A 16,472-nucleotide genomic window follows, 5' to 3' on the forward strand; every position below is an offset into this window, starting at 1 on the left:
CTCACTAGGATTTGATACACAGCCATACCCATGTACACATTCATTGAAAACTCTTTAAGTATTTACCTTGCAAACCTTTGTCACAACCTTCAAAACGTGGCAGATCACTGCTTGGGGTCTCCACTGAAAGCTTGCTGCTGAGGTAAAGAAAAAACAGAGCGATCACGGCCATGAAGACAGCAATGGAGGACAGGACACCTAGCAGTTCAGGAGATACTAAAGGAAAAAAAGAAACAGAGAAAGAGAAAGCATAGGGTTGGAGGACAAAAGCTGAGAAAGTAAAGGTCAAGAGTTGAGAATTTGATCTACCTAGATAACAGACAAGCATTGTAGATGGTGATGGATGCTATCATGAGTTCCTCCAGTAATGACAGAGCAATAAACCTTGGTATCATTTCCTTAAAGGAAAAGTTAGTCTCAGTGTCAATATGGCACAAATCTCACTGCCATTGTTGTATTACTTTCATGTTTTTATAAATACATACAGATGACTGATGCCCTCCACATGTTGCATAAGATCACTGAGAACATTTTTAACTACCTATGTACAGTATAGACCAAAATAATGTGGGGACCAACAGTTATGACCACTAATGAAGATGTTTCTAATTTGCATTGTACAATTTAATATACATTTTAAAGATTATATTGTAACAATTTACGTGAAACCTTTAATTAAAAAGTACAAAGCAGTAATCTAAACTTTGTACCAGAAGTTAGATCGGTGCCAAATTTCCTTATTTTATTAATGAAAATATTTGATCTAAATTACTTAGTTTATGTCATTGCAAAAGTACTATATTTTCAAAGTGGTCTCAGACTTTTGGACCCCTTCAAAGATGACCATAAAGACATTTTCATTTATAAGCTGGTGAAATAGATCTTTCATGTATCTTTCATGTGTATGTTTCAAGTCGATACTAAGATAAGATTTGAATATGAACCTCCTACTTATAGTAGAAACATGAGAATAAAGCACAGACTCTCTGCTTCTTCAACAGACTATGAAATATACATTGGTCACAGTTTATTTAAACCTGTGCGTTACGATCAGAAAAAATCTGTAAAAGCACTCAACACTCCAGCAAATATTACCACAATCTGCAGATAACAAGGAGTCCTTCGATATCTCCTAAATCCAATAATCTCTTCTTTAGTCAGTTTGTGGACCTTTATATCTCATCTGCCAATGTTCCTTATTCCTCATCAGTTAGGCCATATTTAAAAGGTTTGCCTGCCATCTCTTGCAGTGAGTGAATCTATAGCACCCGTCTTCAATCTATCTCTCCCTGTGCTGAATAATTCACTAGTCTAAGGTAACTGGATGCCCCTTCACACTTTGTGCACACAATACCACTGGACCTTCCACTGGAACCTACCCTACATTAACCTGAAACCGGATTGACTCGTATATAAGTGGCAAACACATGTCCACATGCTAACTGGACCATAGATAGACAGAGATATCATGAGGCTGACACATAATTTGGAAGATATGTTTCAGAGACACTAAAATGTACTTATGACACGTCCACTAATTAGTGCTCACTTGAACCACCAAAAAGTTTAGACTATAAAGCACTGAATAGCATTTTGTACTATACAGAGATCATTTACTACAGAAAATATCTGTATACATGTACTTAACAGTATACTTTTCAGATCTATGAGTTACCCCATAATGTAATAATGCAAGCAAATGCAAATTTGTTAATCCAAATGAACTCAAATCCCATAAGGCAAAGCCGCTACGCTCAATTTTTGACATTTCACCCATAATCTTCCACTGCTGCCAACTGTTATGTAACACAATCTTCCCCTTTGCTCTGTGGCTGTGATAGACGGAGACAAAGACATGCTTATTTAAATATCAGCCACTAAGTAGTAGAAATTGTGTTGTTTACACATAGGTCTTCCTGCTCATGGTAACACAATCCTTTGTCGTGAATTAATAATGACCCTTGTTTTTGTTCACCAAACCTGATAGGTCATTCATAATTTATAGAAGTGTGGGACAAAGGAGGTGAGGGGGTACAAAAATATTTTATCTATTACAAAGAAAAATGTAATAATACAATAATATTCAGGAGCAATTGGTGCATGTTATTGTGGATGAGGAAGATGCTCTCACCTCTTCTAGCGCAGATGAGTTCATGAACACCACAGCTCCGCCCCCCACCTGAGGACAGGAAACAGCACTTGCAATCAAGAAAGTGCCTACTAACTCTCTTTGACACACTCTTCTATTTATGTCACTGACTTGACAATTCATATTCTATATGCGCACTGCAGGGACACAGTTTAAAATAAGTAGTTGCTAAAATGTTGCCAGTGACATTGAGATTAATGATGATGCATATATCTCTTACACACATTTTTAGTCAGAGCTTTCTCGAAGGAGCATGATTTTGTACACAGTGTGCTGGTTGGCAGAGCACTATGTCTTTCTGGCGCAGGCTCTTTCATTTTATTTCCATTAATATTGTTACATACCATTCTTAAAGCAACAGTTCATCCAGAAACGAATGACTAAATTTAAAAAATATATAATTTACTCATCCTCATGTTGTTCCGAACTTTGGAAACACAAAAGTAAGCATTTTGAAGAATGTCCTGGTCTATCTTTTCTAAGCAATTAAAATGAATGGTGACTGAATTGCAGGCCTACCAGATTTATCAATGAATCCTTCAGATCGGATTTGTGAATTTTATCAACTGATTCATAAAATAAGCCTAAATTTGTCTAAACAGTGATTGCCACGGTGCACACACGAGTATGAACACGAGACGAGGATGAAACTCAAATTAACAGTCTTTAATGACGACATCAAGGCAGGGCAAGGCAAGACAAAGCAAGGCTGACACAGACAGGAACACCGGGGAGTAACGAGTAGACCAGACAAAAACTAACTGAATAGACAGGATTATAAATACAAGGGATAATCATAGATAATTAGACAAACACAGCTGGAGAAGAATTAACTAATAATCACACTAGACGAGGACAGGAAACAAACCAAATATGGACACAAGAAGCGGGAACACATGACACACGACAGAGGACTGACAGTGATAGATTGTTCATTCACAAAAGAACACTCCAAGGAGAGCTAGAGCAGATGTCAAGAACTTAACTTAAATTTCAGTTAAATTTTAACTTTGTTTGTTAAAGCATTGTTATTAAAACTAAAGATAATTTTTTTTGATGAATTGAAATAACGCTGAAATAAAATAAAATATATATTTTAGATGATTAAAAAAACACATGAAAATTAGTAATGTCGCAACTAATAAAATAAGTCAAAGTACTAAGAATACTAAAAATAAAACCAAAATAATAAATTACAGCTATAAGAAACATTAAAAATAAACTTATAACTTACATAAAAGAAAAAAATGAAAAACAAACAAAGAAAAAATAGTACATAAATAATGCTAAAACCATTGGTCTGTTGCTCACAAAATCAATCCGGAGTCATGTGGACTATATTTTACAGTAATTACCGAGGCCTGGCATCCTCATTCCTCATTATCTGGATCAAAAAGCTCAATCATGGCTTTCTTCAAAATATCTCATTTTGTGTTTCATGGGACAGGGTCAGACAGGACAACATGGGAATAACCGAGTTGTACATTTTGCCTGAATCGCTTTGATTTTGCCATACTGAATAATTCACAGTTTCTTTACTTAGAGTTGATACTCTCAGGCATTTCCACTTCTGTTTTTTTTCTTCTTCAAAATGAGTTATTTAGGTTATCAAGTTATTTAGGTTAGTGAAAGTGACTTCAGATTTGAACAAAATGTGTTTTCAGATAATTATCTGATTATGTAAGCTACTGCTCTTTATAAACACACTAAATACAAAAAAAAACTGTCATGCTATTGGCATGATTTGGATAGGGTGAATGGTCATCTTTAAATGGGAGAAGCATGTCAATCATGTTATCATTCAGTACCATGTGATGCATGTTATTAACATATCCAATATCCTTCAGGTGTTTATTTAAAAAGACATATTTTTCTTGTTTGCTAATGTCAAACTCACACCAGATGACAGTGTATCAGTGAGTAAGCAGTCTTGTAGTTTTACTAATGCTACAACTTCATATGACCACCTGGCGGGTCAAAGACACGAATAACAGATGGAGACCTTGCGCACATGCTGCTATTAAAAACACTGAGCATTTCATGATGCGACTACATAATATCAACAAACAAACAAATCAAAACTTGAGCACACTATGAATTAAGGATTTCCCCGTCTTTGCGGGATTTAATTAAAAAAGCGTTATTGCATATTTAGCATCCAAGCAATATGGTTACATTACTCTATATGGCTGGGTCCGCATTGGTGCAGTAGCACATAACCAGCTATAGCCAAGTCAAACATGCATTAGAACTTACACTTAAAAATAAAACCGCTTACGTTTAACATTCCTCATCGTCTCGCGTAAAAAAGTACGTTCAGAGCGACCCTGTCATATGTTGTTACCTATAAAGATCACGGTGTACTCTACTCACGCTGGTCAGTGATGATACTCACCCTCAAACGCCATGATGCTGTGAATGGGACGTGATAAGGGGTGGTGTAGAGAGAAAGTGTTTCCATGCTGCCAGAGGGAGGAGAGATGCTGGGACAGTGATGCATGCTGCAGGACGCGCGACACAAACATAACACTGTAAAAAGTGGCACCTTATTTCTACACGATCTTAGGGTGAACTGAGGCGAGCTGTTGATATCAGTCTGTGATTCAGTCATATGCAGAAGGTTGCAGTGTTTAGATTCAGAACACCCCCCTCTATGCCCTATTGAAATCAGAAACAGAATCGCGACACGCTTTGATCTCGCCGCCGCGCGGTCACGTGGTTCACGGAACTCTCAATAGTTCCAAACAACTCCGCGCTGTCCATATGTTTGAGTAGGATAAACAGCAGTTTCACTATATTTGCAGCAATTTCTAGTGATTATTAACGCATAATGTGCATTGATTTTGTACTGGTAACTACGCTGACAATCGCATTTCATTCTGGGGAGTGATGAAGAGACAGCATTAACATTTTTTCTAATATGCTTATTATTTGTATTAGAATTAGCGTAGTATTTAGGGTTGAAGTAGATAATTAAAAAAAAAAAAAATTCTAAATCACAGTGCAAAGAGGCAAATTAGAAATGTTTGCTGGCCAGAAAAATAATATTCCTATGCCATGGTTTAAGCACTAGATGCCCGTATGGCTGTTTACTAAATATAGCCTATATATATTTAGCTCTACTCTAGTTGCTGTGAAGAGTTTTACCGGACATATAGCTTATTTATTTAATGTTTTACATTGTATATTTAGACATTATCAAACACGCAAAGTTTATAAGCTTTGCTCTTTTTTTAAATGTTGAATTTAAAAAGAGTATTTACTCACATCCCAGTATTATGATATGGCATTTATGCAAGAAGACAATATAAGTGAATGGTTAAAAAAGGCCAGAAAATAGGCTACAGAATTTAATCAGATAAAAAAAAATTAAAGTAACTTTAGGCTCTGAAACTCATTCAACTTCCTACAGGGAGAGAAAAAATAGCAAAGACTAAAACCTTAAAAATATGACAACTAGCATCTGGTTATGATAGCTATTAAGGTGTTTCTCACATTATCTAACTGCAAATACAGCATAACTGCCTATTATCTAAAAATAAACATTAACTATAACGCCTTTCATAAAATACAACGGCCTAAAATGCCAAAAACTGCTGTAATGTTCTCAACTTTCTGGCGAGTGTGCTCGAGAAACACTGAAATGAATGGGATTCAATACTGGAACTATTAGGCTTGTTTGAGATGCGCCTTGCCTGAAATGTAGGCAAGAGGCGGCTGCAGCGAGGGCAGGAGTGAAATAATATTAGATTTTTGGAGATTGCAGAGAGTTCTGTCAAGCTTGAGGACAATTATTATACATTGAAGCTGCCATTTAAAAAGGAAATGTGTATCTTACCATCAACTTTTCTTTGGCAAAACATCTGAGATTTGGCTAAGATCATGCTACAGGAGCTATGCCGGAGGAACTTTGGATGGGATGAGACTGTGCCCCATGATATTTTGCATGGCTGGACGCGGTGGTTGAAGGAACTCTATGCACTCTCTGAACTCAAAGTTGAGAGATGCATTACACCCATGAGGTCCTTCATACATGCGCAGCTTTATCACTTTCAGATGCAGGCAAACAAGGGTATGGCACAGTCACTTACCTTAGAATCCAGAATAGCAATGGTGACATCCATGTTGCCTTCCTCATGGGCAAGGTCAGAGTAACACCTTTTTTTTTTTTTTTTTTTTAACAATTTTTTATTTTCAAAGATTGTCATACAGGTTAAGACAACAGTTGAATTTTTCATTATAACTGAATAAAAATAAATAAATAATAATCCATAAATTAACTCAACAATAACTCAAAATCCTTAAAAAAATAAACCGTAATAATAATAATATGAAGTAAAATAAATAAAAAATACAGCAATAACATACTTGTCTATATACTTTCCATGTCCATCAATTCCACAAAAGAGTCACCATCTAGACTCTCCCAAAAGTCATAGAACACATGAAGTTTGTTTTTCAAAAAATAGGTAATCTTTTTTAAGGCAAGGCATGAGGTCATCCCCTTTATCCATTGAAACATGCCAGGACTTTCTTCTTTTTTCCAAGAACATGCAATTACACGTTCAGCTTCCAGCAAACAGAGAATTAACGACAATGTTTCATGTTGGGTAATTTTAAAGTTCAGAGGACAATTATGTAATATACACAACCTGGGATCAAGAGGAATTACTTTACCAATGATTTGACTTATAATATTCAATATTTTGATGTATCATGAATATTCGGGTTGAAGTGATGTAACTGGAGTGATATATTGTCTACTCAACCATTTATACTGAAGCAGTCTCAAATGGGTACTCATTGTCTTGGGTCTGGGCTTTTAAACATGCTATTTGCCACTTTTCCTCAGATATCAGCCTGCAGGTCAGACCGCCATGCGTGAAGTATGTCATTAAATAATTCTTTAGATTTGGCCACAAATTGTTTATACAACACAGATACCCGACCTCTACCTTTCAAACAGTTGTGTGTAATATTTTCCAAAGTAGAAAGAGGAGGCTCAACCAGACTGGCCTTGTCTTGACAGAATGAAGCTACGGAATTGCAAATATTTGAAAAAGTGCTTTTGCGGAATTCCAAACCTTGTCCTAATTTCTTCAAAGGATTTCCTTCATTATAGAGATCAGACACCTTACTGATACCTTGAATTGACCAATTAAAACCTGGACCGGCTTTACCAGGACAGAAATTTTCATTACCAAAAACTGGTGAAAAGCGTGAGAGTTGTGGTAATTCACCTAGATGAGCAAGAGCCTCAAACCAAGCTGTTATAGTTTTTCTGGTATGTGGATTTTTAGTACCTTTAATGAACTTTTTAGCATCAGCTGAATACAAATATAAATGAAAAGGAACTGGAATAGAGTGAGCCTCTATAGATAACCAGGTCAGAGGATAATCTTTCTCAAAATAAAACATTGCTGCAAATATTAGAATTCTCATGTAATATATTTAATACTCTACGAATATTATGCAAAACTTGCCTCCCCCAAACAAAGCCATTTTGATCCATGTGAACAAGCTTAGGTAAATGTATTTCTAATCTCTTTGCTAGCACCTTGCAAAGAATCTTTAAGTCATTATTCAGGAGAGAAATTGGTCTATATGAACCACAATCAGTTGACGTCTTTTAACAGCATAGTGATCACCACAGTATTCAGAGAGGGAGGCTAAGCCCCATTATTCAGGGATTCCTGGTACATATCCAAAAAGGGGTGAATTAATTTATGATGTAAAATTTGATATAACTCTATTGGTATGCCATCAGGCCCTGGGGTCTTCCCTCCTTTCATACTGATAATGGCCTCAAACAGCTCCTCAGACTATAGGTCATCTTCAGGGGATACCATGAAACCTAAATCTGTAGACTTAAAGTCCAAAGCATCTAGGAAAGCTTTTCGTCTCTCAGCTACACTCTCAGAATATTCAGAGCTGCAAAGAGTCTCATAGTAGGTCCCAAAGACCTCATTTATCTCAGTTTGATCAAATGTTAGCTTACCCTCCTTTATCTGAATGGAATTTATGGCTCTTTCAGTTTGTAACTGCTTAATATGGCAGGCTAGTAACTTACCCGCCCTCTCCCCACCTTCATAATAAGCCTGTTTTAGTCTCATCAGACTTTTCTTTGCATGTTCTAATGAAAGCTCATATTTAATTATCAATTTGTGCAGTTCCAAAAGAAGATCAGGAGTAATTTTTTTGGTACATTTCAGATTCAATTTACTTTATTTTGCTTTCACGGTCTCCCATTTCTACTTGACCTTTAGTAACTTTGGAAATTAGATCAGTAAATAAAAGAAAATAGTCTATATGAGGAAATGTTTTATAAGTACTAGAGTAGCATGAATAAGTCAAATTATCCGGGTGTCTGTTCCTCCATATATCTATTAAATTAAAACCTTGCATATACTGTTTTAACTCTATTCTGGTCTGTAAATGAGATAGGTCTGATTTAGTTGATCTATCTAATTCTGGATATAGAGCACAATTAAAATCTCCTCCTATAACAAAATATCCTGGCAGTTCAGCCAATATTAAAAATAGATTTCTGTAAAAAATAGGATTATCCACATTGGGCCCCTAAACATTCACTAAATTCAGTCTAACAGAAAGGATCTCGGCTTGGATGACTATGTACCTCCCAAGTCTGTCCTCAATAGTGTTAATTATTAGTAAAGGTATAGATTTATGTATAAGAACCCCCCTGGAGTATGAATTAAAGGAGGCCGAAAACACTTGTCCTGGCCATCTCTTCCTCACCATAACCACATCTTCTGGAACTAAGTGAGTTTCCTGAAGGAACGCTATTTTAGCTTTCATTTGCCTAATTCTGTTCAACACTTGTTTTAACTTTACAATTTAGTTTAGACCGCTTACATTCCAGGATGTAAACTGAATATCAGATAGGGTCTATTATTGTGAAGAAGAAAGTGTGTAAAAAAAAAACCCAACAAAAAACCCCAAACAATAACACATAGTAAAGGCAAAACACAGCCATGCAGAATAGCTGGCCAACAAACAGGTATTTGCCCAAATGAAATACCATCACCCCTCTTCCCCTCCACAGTTAAACACTTCCCAAGGTCTTCTCGAAAGAGCCAGATTATGGAACTATGCCGGTCCACCCGCAATCTTTTCACAGTGAGGAACAGCTTGTCTGATGGCTGGACGGGTCCCGCAACAGTCAGAAATGTCAACCCAACATCACAAAAAAAAAAAAAAAAAAAAAAAAAAATATTATCAGTAATAAACCAGAAGTTTGCTTAAGTTCATGAAACTGACCCAAAAGAGAAATGTCTTCCTTTAAGTCTTGCTAAGCATTAGTGTCTTTTAGATCTTGTAAAAACCTCTGAACGTCCGGAGGGTTGTCAAACAAGTGGTGCTTTCCCTTGTATGTCACGCACAAAGTAGCTGGATGCAAGATGCTATAACATAATTCGGGGATGTTGAGATCGCAAAGATCCTTCTTCATAACATCAAATCGCTTCAGTTTCTTGTGCAGTTCAGCTGACACGTCAGAAACGAACATAAGCTTTCTTCTGTACAACATCGCTGTGGCTTTTGCTCGAGCTGTTTTCAGAGTAATTTCATTATCACTGCTCTCGGTGGAGAGTCAGAACGATCTTTGGAGAATCTGCCGATTTGCAGCTCTTTCAATTACGGACCAGGAAAGTTTTCCGGGCAGAGGATCTGAGGGAGTAATTTCTCTAAAAAGGCACACATATCCTTCCCCTCGATTTTTTCTGGAAGTCCCACTAATCGTATATTGGACTGACGTCTGCAATTTTCCAGATCATCGACTTTTAATGAGAGAGATTCTATGGCAGATTCTATGGCATGTGTTTACGTTTGCATCTCTGAGGCACTATCTTCTTAAGTGCCTATTTGATCCTTGGCTTCTGTTACCAGTGTTGTGAGAGCTTCAAGATCGCACTTGTGGAGCTATGATTCGAGTCCACTCAGCACCGCGCCATAACCAGAAGTCCAAGAGTAATACCTTTAAAGGCCATCACTGTTCCCCGCTCAGAGCTACATGCAGCTGTTCTTGCTGTCCGTGTTGATCTGATGCTAAAGAAAGGGCTGAGGCTCCAGTTGCAAGAATCTGTTTTCTGGACAGACAGCACATCTGTGCTCAAATATGTCATGAATGAGGACAAGCGGTTTCATACCTTTGTTGCCAACAGTTTCCATTATCAGGGAAACCACAAAGACATCACAGTGGCGATATGTTGGCACAAAGGAGAATCTAGCTGACGGTGCATCCAGAGGAAGGAGGGCTGGAGACTTTATTAAGAACAACAGATGGATAGAAGGCCCCAAGTTTCTGTGTAAACCAGAAGAGGATTGGCCCGTAAATATGGTGACACTGCAGTAGGGGTTGATGACCTCGAGATCAAGAACGGAGCTTATGTGAATGTGGTAAATACTCAAGGCTCCCTGAAAGGTACAAATAGGTTCATGGCTTACACGGTCCTTGGTATACACGTGGTAAATATGTAGTACTTCCAAACAAGTGTGTGTTAATGTTAAATTGCTCTCCACAACAGTGCTTGCAAAGTTTGAAGAATTGGTAATTCCTGTGTAATGTTTATGTAAAATGGTGCACTTTATTTTACGGTCATATTTCCATATACTTACCATGTACCATCAATTACTCAATAAGTACCTTGGTCCATGTTTACACCCCCAACTTGAGTACCGCATAACTTATTCTGTACATTAACTAATAGGTACATACACAAGTACATGGAAATAGGACTATAAAATTAAGTGCACCATTTTACATAAACATTACACAGGAATTACCAGTTCTTCAAACTTTGTAAGCACTTGCTGATTTCAAATCACACTGCATATAAGCTTGAATATAGGCATAATACTGTCTCCTGTGCATAGTGATACACCTGTAATTTTTAACAAGTAAATTACTTCCAAGAGAAAAACAGCAGCAAAATTTGACAAAATACCTCATGATGTCAGTACTAGTTATTAACAATGTGCAAAAAGTCATTCCTTAGTTTTTCATTCAGTCTCTGACGATTGTAATTCTAGGCGCTTCATTGGCATCAATTCCGAAATAGGCACAAAGGCCACCCGTGGAAAGGTTACCTCGAAGAAGACAGGGGCGATTTTTTTTCCAGAAAAAAAAAAAGTCTCCACACTATTGAAGAACCTAATCAACTTTCAGTGGGACTTCATAGGTCAGTGAGCTCTCCTCTTGTTTCTGTCTGTGTTGTTTTGACAGACTGATGTTGCCACATTAAACCCCAAAATTCATTTAAAAAAGTAAAAGCATGCTAAAAAGAACAAAAGCAATACAACCTTTAAAAAATGTTTCAGGAGTGTAAAGGAATGAAAATCTAAAAAATTAAAAGCTACCAAATCAAATAGACCAGTGGTTCTCAAAGCTGTCCTGGAGTACCACCAGCCCTGCGCATTTTGTATATCTCCCTAATCTATCACACCTGATTCAACTCATGAGCTCATTAGTAGAGACTGCAAGACTTGAAATGGGTGTGTCAGATATAGGGAGACATACAAAACGTGCAGGGCTAGTAGTACTCCAGGACAGCTTTGAGAACCGCTGAATTAGACCAACCACAGTTGATTCCATTGTAGCTGAACATTTGTCCGGGTGTTAGTTATTCAGTTTCATTACCATCTAAAACAGGCGTTCTCAACCCTGGTCGTCGATGGCCACTGTCCTGCAAAGTTTAGCTCCAACCTTAATAAAACACACATGAACCAGCTAATTAAGCTGTACAGGATTACTAGTAAGCCACAGGCAGGTGAGTTTGATCAAGTTGGAGTAAAACTCTGCAGGACAGTGGCCCTCCTGGACCAGGGTTGAGAACCCCTGATCTAAAAGGTAACATCATAGGAATAATTTTGTGCTGTAATATACACATGGACCATTCAGTGAATCTGATCAGCAGTGTTGCCAATTTAGCAATTTTGTAAAATAGGTTCAGTACATTTCAGACCTCTTTTGGAAGAGATGGGTGAAAGAATACCTGCCTTTGCTGCAAGAAAGGCAAAAATGGAACAAGGTTAAGAATAGCCTCAAGCCTGGAGACATTGTGGCCATTATGGATCCAACAACACCTCGAGGCTCCTGGACACTCGGAAGAGTCTTGGAAACATTTCCTGACAAGAAAGGGTTGGTGCGCTCTGTTCGCTTACAAACTAAGACAAGTTTTATTGACAGGCCAGTAGCAAAACTTTGCTTTTTAAATGAGTCTGGGTTAAGGGGTTTTGTTACAAGCATCATGTGTTTACTGTACTCACTAATTGTTTTTGTTTTATGGCTCTTGTGTGTTGGGAATTGGTATGTTGATTCATCCCAACTAAGGGTCGGTATGTAAGAGCCATTTTGGTCTTTACTTTAAATTATGTACGTACATGTATGTCCAGTAAGGGTCACTCTTGGGTGATTGCTCACAGAATATAGGTGGGAACTTTCCCTCGGGTAACAGGTGTCGCTGGAGGGAAGGTGCACACAGTTTTTGTGATCGCTACCCTAGGCTGTTACGCCATGCTATGCAAGTCGTGTAAAGGTGAGTGACTTTGTGATTCTTGTCTACATGGAAATGAAGACCAGTAATAAAAATCTACAACAGTGAGAATTTTAACATCTGTAGAAGATTTTTATTGGTCAAGATGTGAATTAAGTATAATCAATGTGAATATAGCCATTTATGTATCAAGTTATTCTACTATTATAATCATCTATTTGCCTGTGTGTTTAGAGGTCTGCATGAGAATGGAATGTGCTGACATACATGTTATGGTAAAGCTACATCATTCGATCAAGCGGTGTATGGGACCTCTTCATTTACCTTAACATACATTGAGGCCTCCTGTCTGCTTCTTGGAAGATAATGGAAGATAAACAAAAACAGCTATGTTGGAAATGTATTGAATACGCCCAAAAAATTTATAAAAGAGTATACAAACAAAAACTCTGGAGATGCTCTGCAGAGTCTCTTGGCTTCATTGTCTCTCTTTGAGAAGAAAGTCTATCTTCTGGCATCAAAACCTCAAGATGCCAAGAGTAATGTACCACACATCTTGTGTGGACATTCTAGTTAATAGTATTTCAAACGTGCGGGTCCATTTTCAAGCACCGTCCAGCATCCCTCAGCTGCTAGAAAAGTATTAGACTTGACCGCTTAAAGTATATGTAAATATAAATGTTAATGTATAAGTAAATATAAATACCATGAGCAGCCAATTTTCAACAACATAAACCCACTGACTCCCATTAAAGCTGCACTTGACCCCTTGGCAGTGTTAGACAAGAAAACATTCAGGTATAAGATAAAAAACATCCTACTATCGCCTTCTCACCTTGAATATTCCTAGTGATGCGAATAAAATATACCAAACACAAATTCACTGGTATTTACATTACTGGTATTTAATGGAGTTTAATAGTTAAACACAAAACACACACATACAAATAAAGAAAATATTTAAATTGGGTAAATTCTCATCTTAGTATTGTGAATATTTCATGCGGTTTCTTGGTGTCATTGATCAGGTGTCAGTCTCTAGTCTAGCGGTTGTAAAACTGCGAGGAGACCCAGGCCAGACCCCACTTCAAGTTAGTGAGCATAAATTTGAGGGCTTTGGTCCATTGTTCCTCTGAGTTAAACTGGGTCTTAATAGAGTAAGAACCTCCACTGCCACCGGTGTCCTCGATCTTTCCTTTGTCCACATCCATTCTAATTATAGAAGAAAAACAGAATCTTAAGTACAAACACAAAAAACATGATACTGATCATCTCAAAATAACCAAACATTAGATATTAGCAGATTAATTGGCCCAATCAAATTGATAATAACAGCCTGATACTTGGTCATTTTTGGATTTTCAATATTACAATCAACTATCCACCACTTGCAGGCTCGCTTACTGCATGGTACGGCACAGTACAGCTCACTTTTGGGGGGGTTTCCACTGGGTACAGTTCCTGGTACCTGGTACTTTTTTTAGTACCACCTCGGCCGAGGTTCCAAGCGAGCCGTACCGTTACCAAAACCTAATGTGTAAACTCTGCTGATCACTGATTGGCCGGAAAAAATAGTCACTGCCTGCGTCATTGAACTTTCAGCACGAGACACAACAGACCCGCTAGATTTAAATCGGCACAGCCAGCGAAGGATCGAACGCAACTGTTTTGAATGAGCGAACCTTTTTAAAGCAACCAAAAAATGGCTGTGTCGTTGCCTGTTGAGGAAGTACAGACATTCCTCTCATTGATAGCCGAGGAGCGGATCCAGCGAGAGCCTGATGGAGCGACGCAGAATTAAAGTTTTTCAGGAGTCATGGCAGTAGAGGCGGTGCAACTATAACGACATGTGAATAATCCCGCCCACTCTAAAGCGGTACTAAACTGCAGTGGAAACGCAAACAGAGCCGAACTGAGCCGTCTCTCTCTGATTCAACACGAGACAAAACAAAACAATGGCTAGTGAACGTTGTACGGTGACCTGGAAGGGACATGTTCGGTTCACTTCCAGTAAATGGGAAGGGATATTCTCGGTTCACTTACGCTAGTTTTGCCGTGGACACAATCATTTTGTCAAGGGAATGACATCCTTATGTTGTGGCCACGAAGTTGTGGACTTGTGGCCAAGAGAAACAAACATGTAACTCACGGCAATGAGTAAAAAAACCTGCGTGACCATAGCAACCTGAACTGTAAAAAAAAAAAAAAAAAAGGTAACCAGCTTCAACAGATTTTTGAGTTTTCTCAACTTCTTGTTTTAAGTTTATACAACAAAAAGTTGAGAAATTTCCTAAAAAAATAAGTTGAATTTTTTTACAGTGTGGGGTCATCAGAAATGGATATTTATTAATATTTTATTTTAAATTAAGAATGACAAAGTGATATGTTCTGTTTATATCACTGGCCACTTTAAGAAAATCTGTGCATATGCGTGTGAAAAGGCACGCTGACATGCACAGATAAAGTTCAGTAAATTGGTTACAAAATGTCTCTTTATTGACTTGCACAACCAATTCAACACACAGGCAATGCAGCATTAAGACATGGATATTAGGCTACATTATAGCCACACAATGTTTCAATAGACTACTCTGACCTGTGACAGCATTGTAATAAAGTTTGAATAAATTATTATTGTTATTAGGCTAAATGTTATAAGAATAGCTATCTCAGTGATCTCATGCCAAAATCCATAATAGCTATGTATCTTGTTTTTGTTTAATATCTATATAGCCTATAGCTTATTTATTTTACACTTCATTTTATGTTGGCCTACCTCTTTATCCGGTTAATGTTCTGCATTATCTAATAGTATCATATAGCCTTTGTTTGGCAAATACAGTAAAAACACGTTAGTCGTGTCAATCAGGGCAGCGTTATCCTAATAGGGAACATGGGCTGCAGCCCAGGGCCCCAAACACTAGGGGGCCCACCGAGTCAATTCTCTTTTGCATTTTATATAGGGTTAACAAACGTTCTGTATAATATGGAACCGGTCCGTATTTAAGGCATCAGCTTGCAGGCATACAACGTATGACCATGCACCTAGACCATACAAATAAATCATTATTTTTCCAAATTGCTTGAATTGCGTGCGTAGCCGCTCAAGGAAGGCTTTAAGACCATGTGTAATCCTCTGCCGCCTATCGCCTATAGCTCCCGCTTCACAGCGAGTAAGACTCGTGTTTTGATTTCTGCAAATCATTTTGATTTCTGCAAAGGTGCGTTAACCCAGGGTCCCGCAAAGGCTTAACATGGCACTGGTGTCAATACACTTTTGGTTCTAGTATGACTCTATATGCGCACTTACGGGAAGTTACAAGAATTGAACATAGGTCATGAGGTGCATTTTAAATATTTTTTTTTTTATTTCAGCTAGTAATTACCATTATTAAATAGGTAAAACTGCAATAAAACTGTGAATACATTAACATTACACAGTAGTTAGCCAACTAATTCAGCACCAAAATAGCATAAAATAAAATAGCAATAACTGATGTCAATCATTGGAAATGATGCTGGGCTTGAAGAGAGAGAAAGAGAGAAAAAAACATTTAAGAGAGAAAAACATTTTTAAAGTGGAAAAAAATATTTTAGAAGTGATGAAAAATGTTTTTGAAGAGAGAATTTTTTTTCAACTTTTTCTCTCAAAATATAATTTTTTTCTCTCTTTAAATTTTTTGCACTCCAAAAACATTTTCTTTTTTTTTTCCTCTTACCAAAATCTTTCTCTCTTTAAACCTCTTTCTCTATCGAAAAAAAAAAAAACCCAAAAAATTTAAAAACATTTTTGTCTTTAAATATTTTTT

At 37.4% G+C, this 16,472-nt stretch overlaps 1 protein-coding gene across 2 annotated transcripts in view; it reads right to left on the bottom strand.

The window, feature by feature from the left end:
• Positions 1-12,771: 12,771 nt before the first annotated feature.
• The window catches only part of becn1 (beclin 1, autophagy related), a 40,618-nt gene continuing 36,917 nt past the window's right edge, over positions 12,772-16,472 (bottom strand). Inside the window, exon 12 of one of the 2 annotated variants that reach the window (XM_079376459.1) lies at positions 12,772-13,875. In XM_079376459.1, coding sequence (XP_079232585.1) covers positions 13,707-13,875 — 169 coding nt within the window. In that variant the 3' untranslated portion in view covers positions 12,772-13,706. The remainder of the gene's footprint in view (positions 13,876-16,472) is intronic. The other variant, XM_079376460.1, reaches the window with a different exon arrangement.

This window comes from Barbus barbus (genome assembly GCF_936440315.1).
Source record: "Barbus barbus genome assembly, chromosome: 24".
NCBI classification, from domain to species: domain Eukaryota; kingdom Metazoa; phylum Chordata; class Actinopteri; order Cypriniformes; family Cyprinidae; genus Barbus; species Barbus barbus.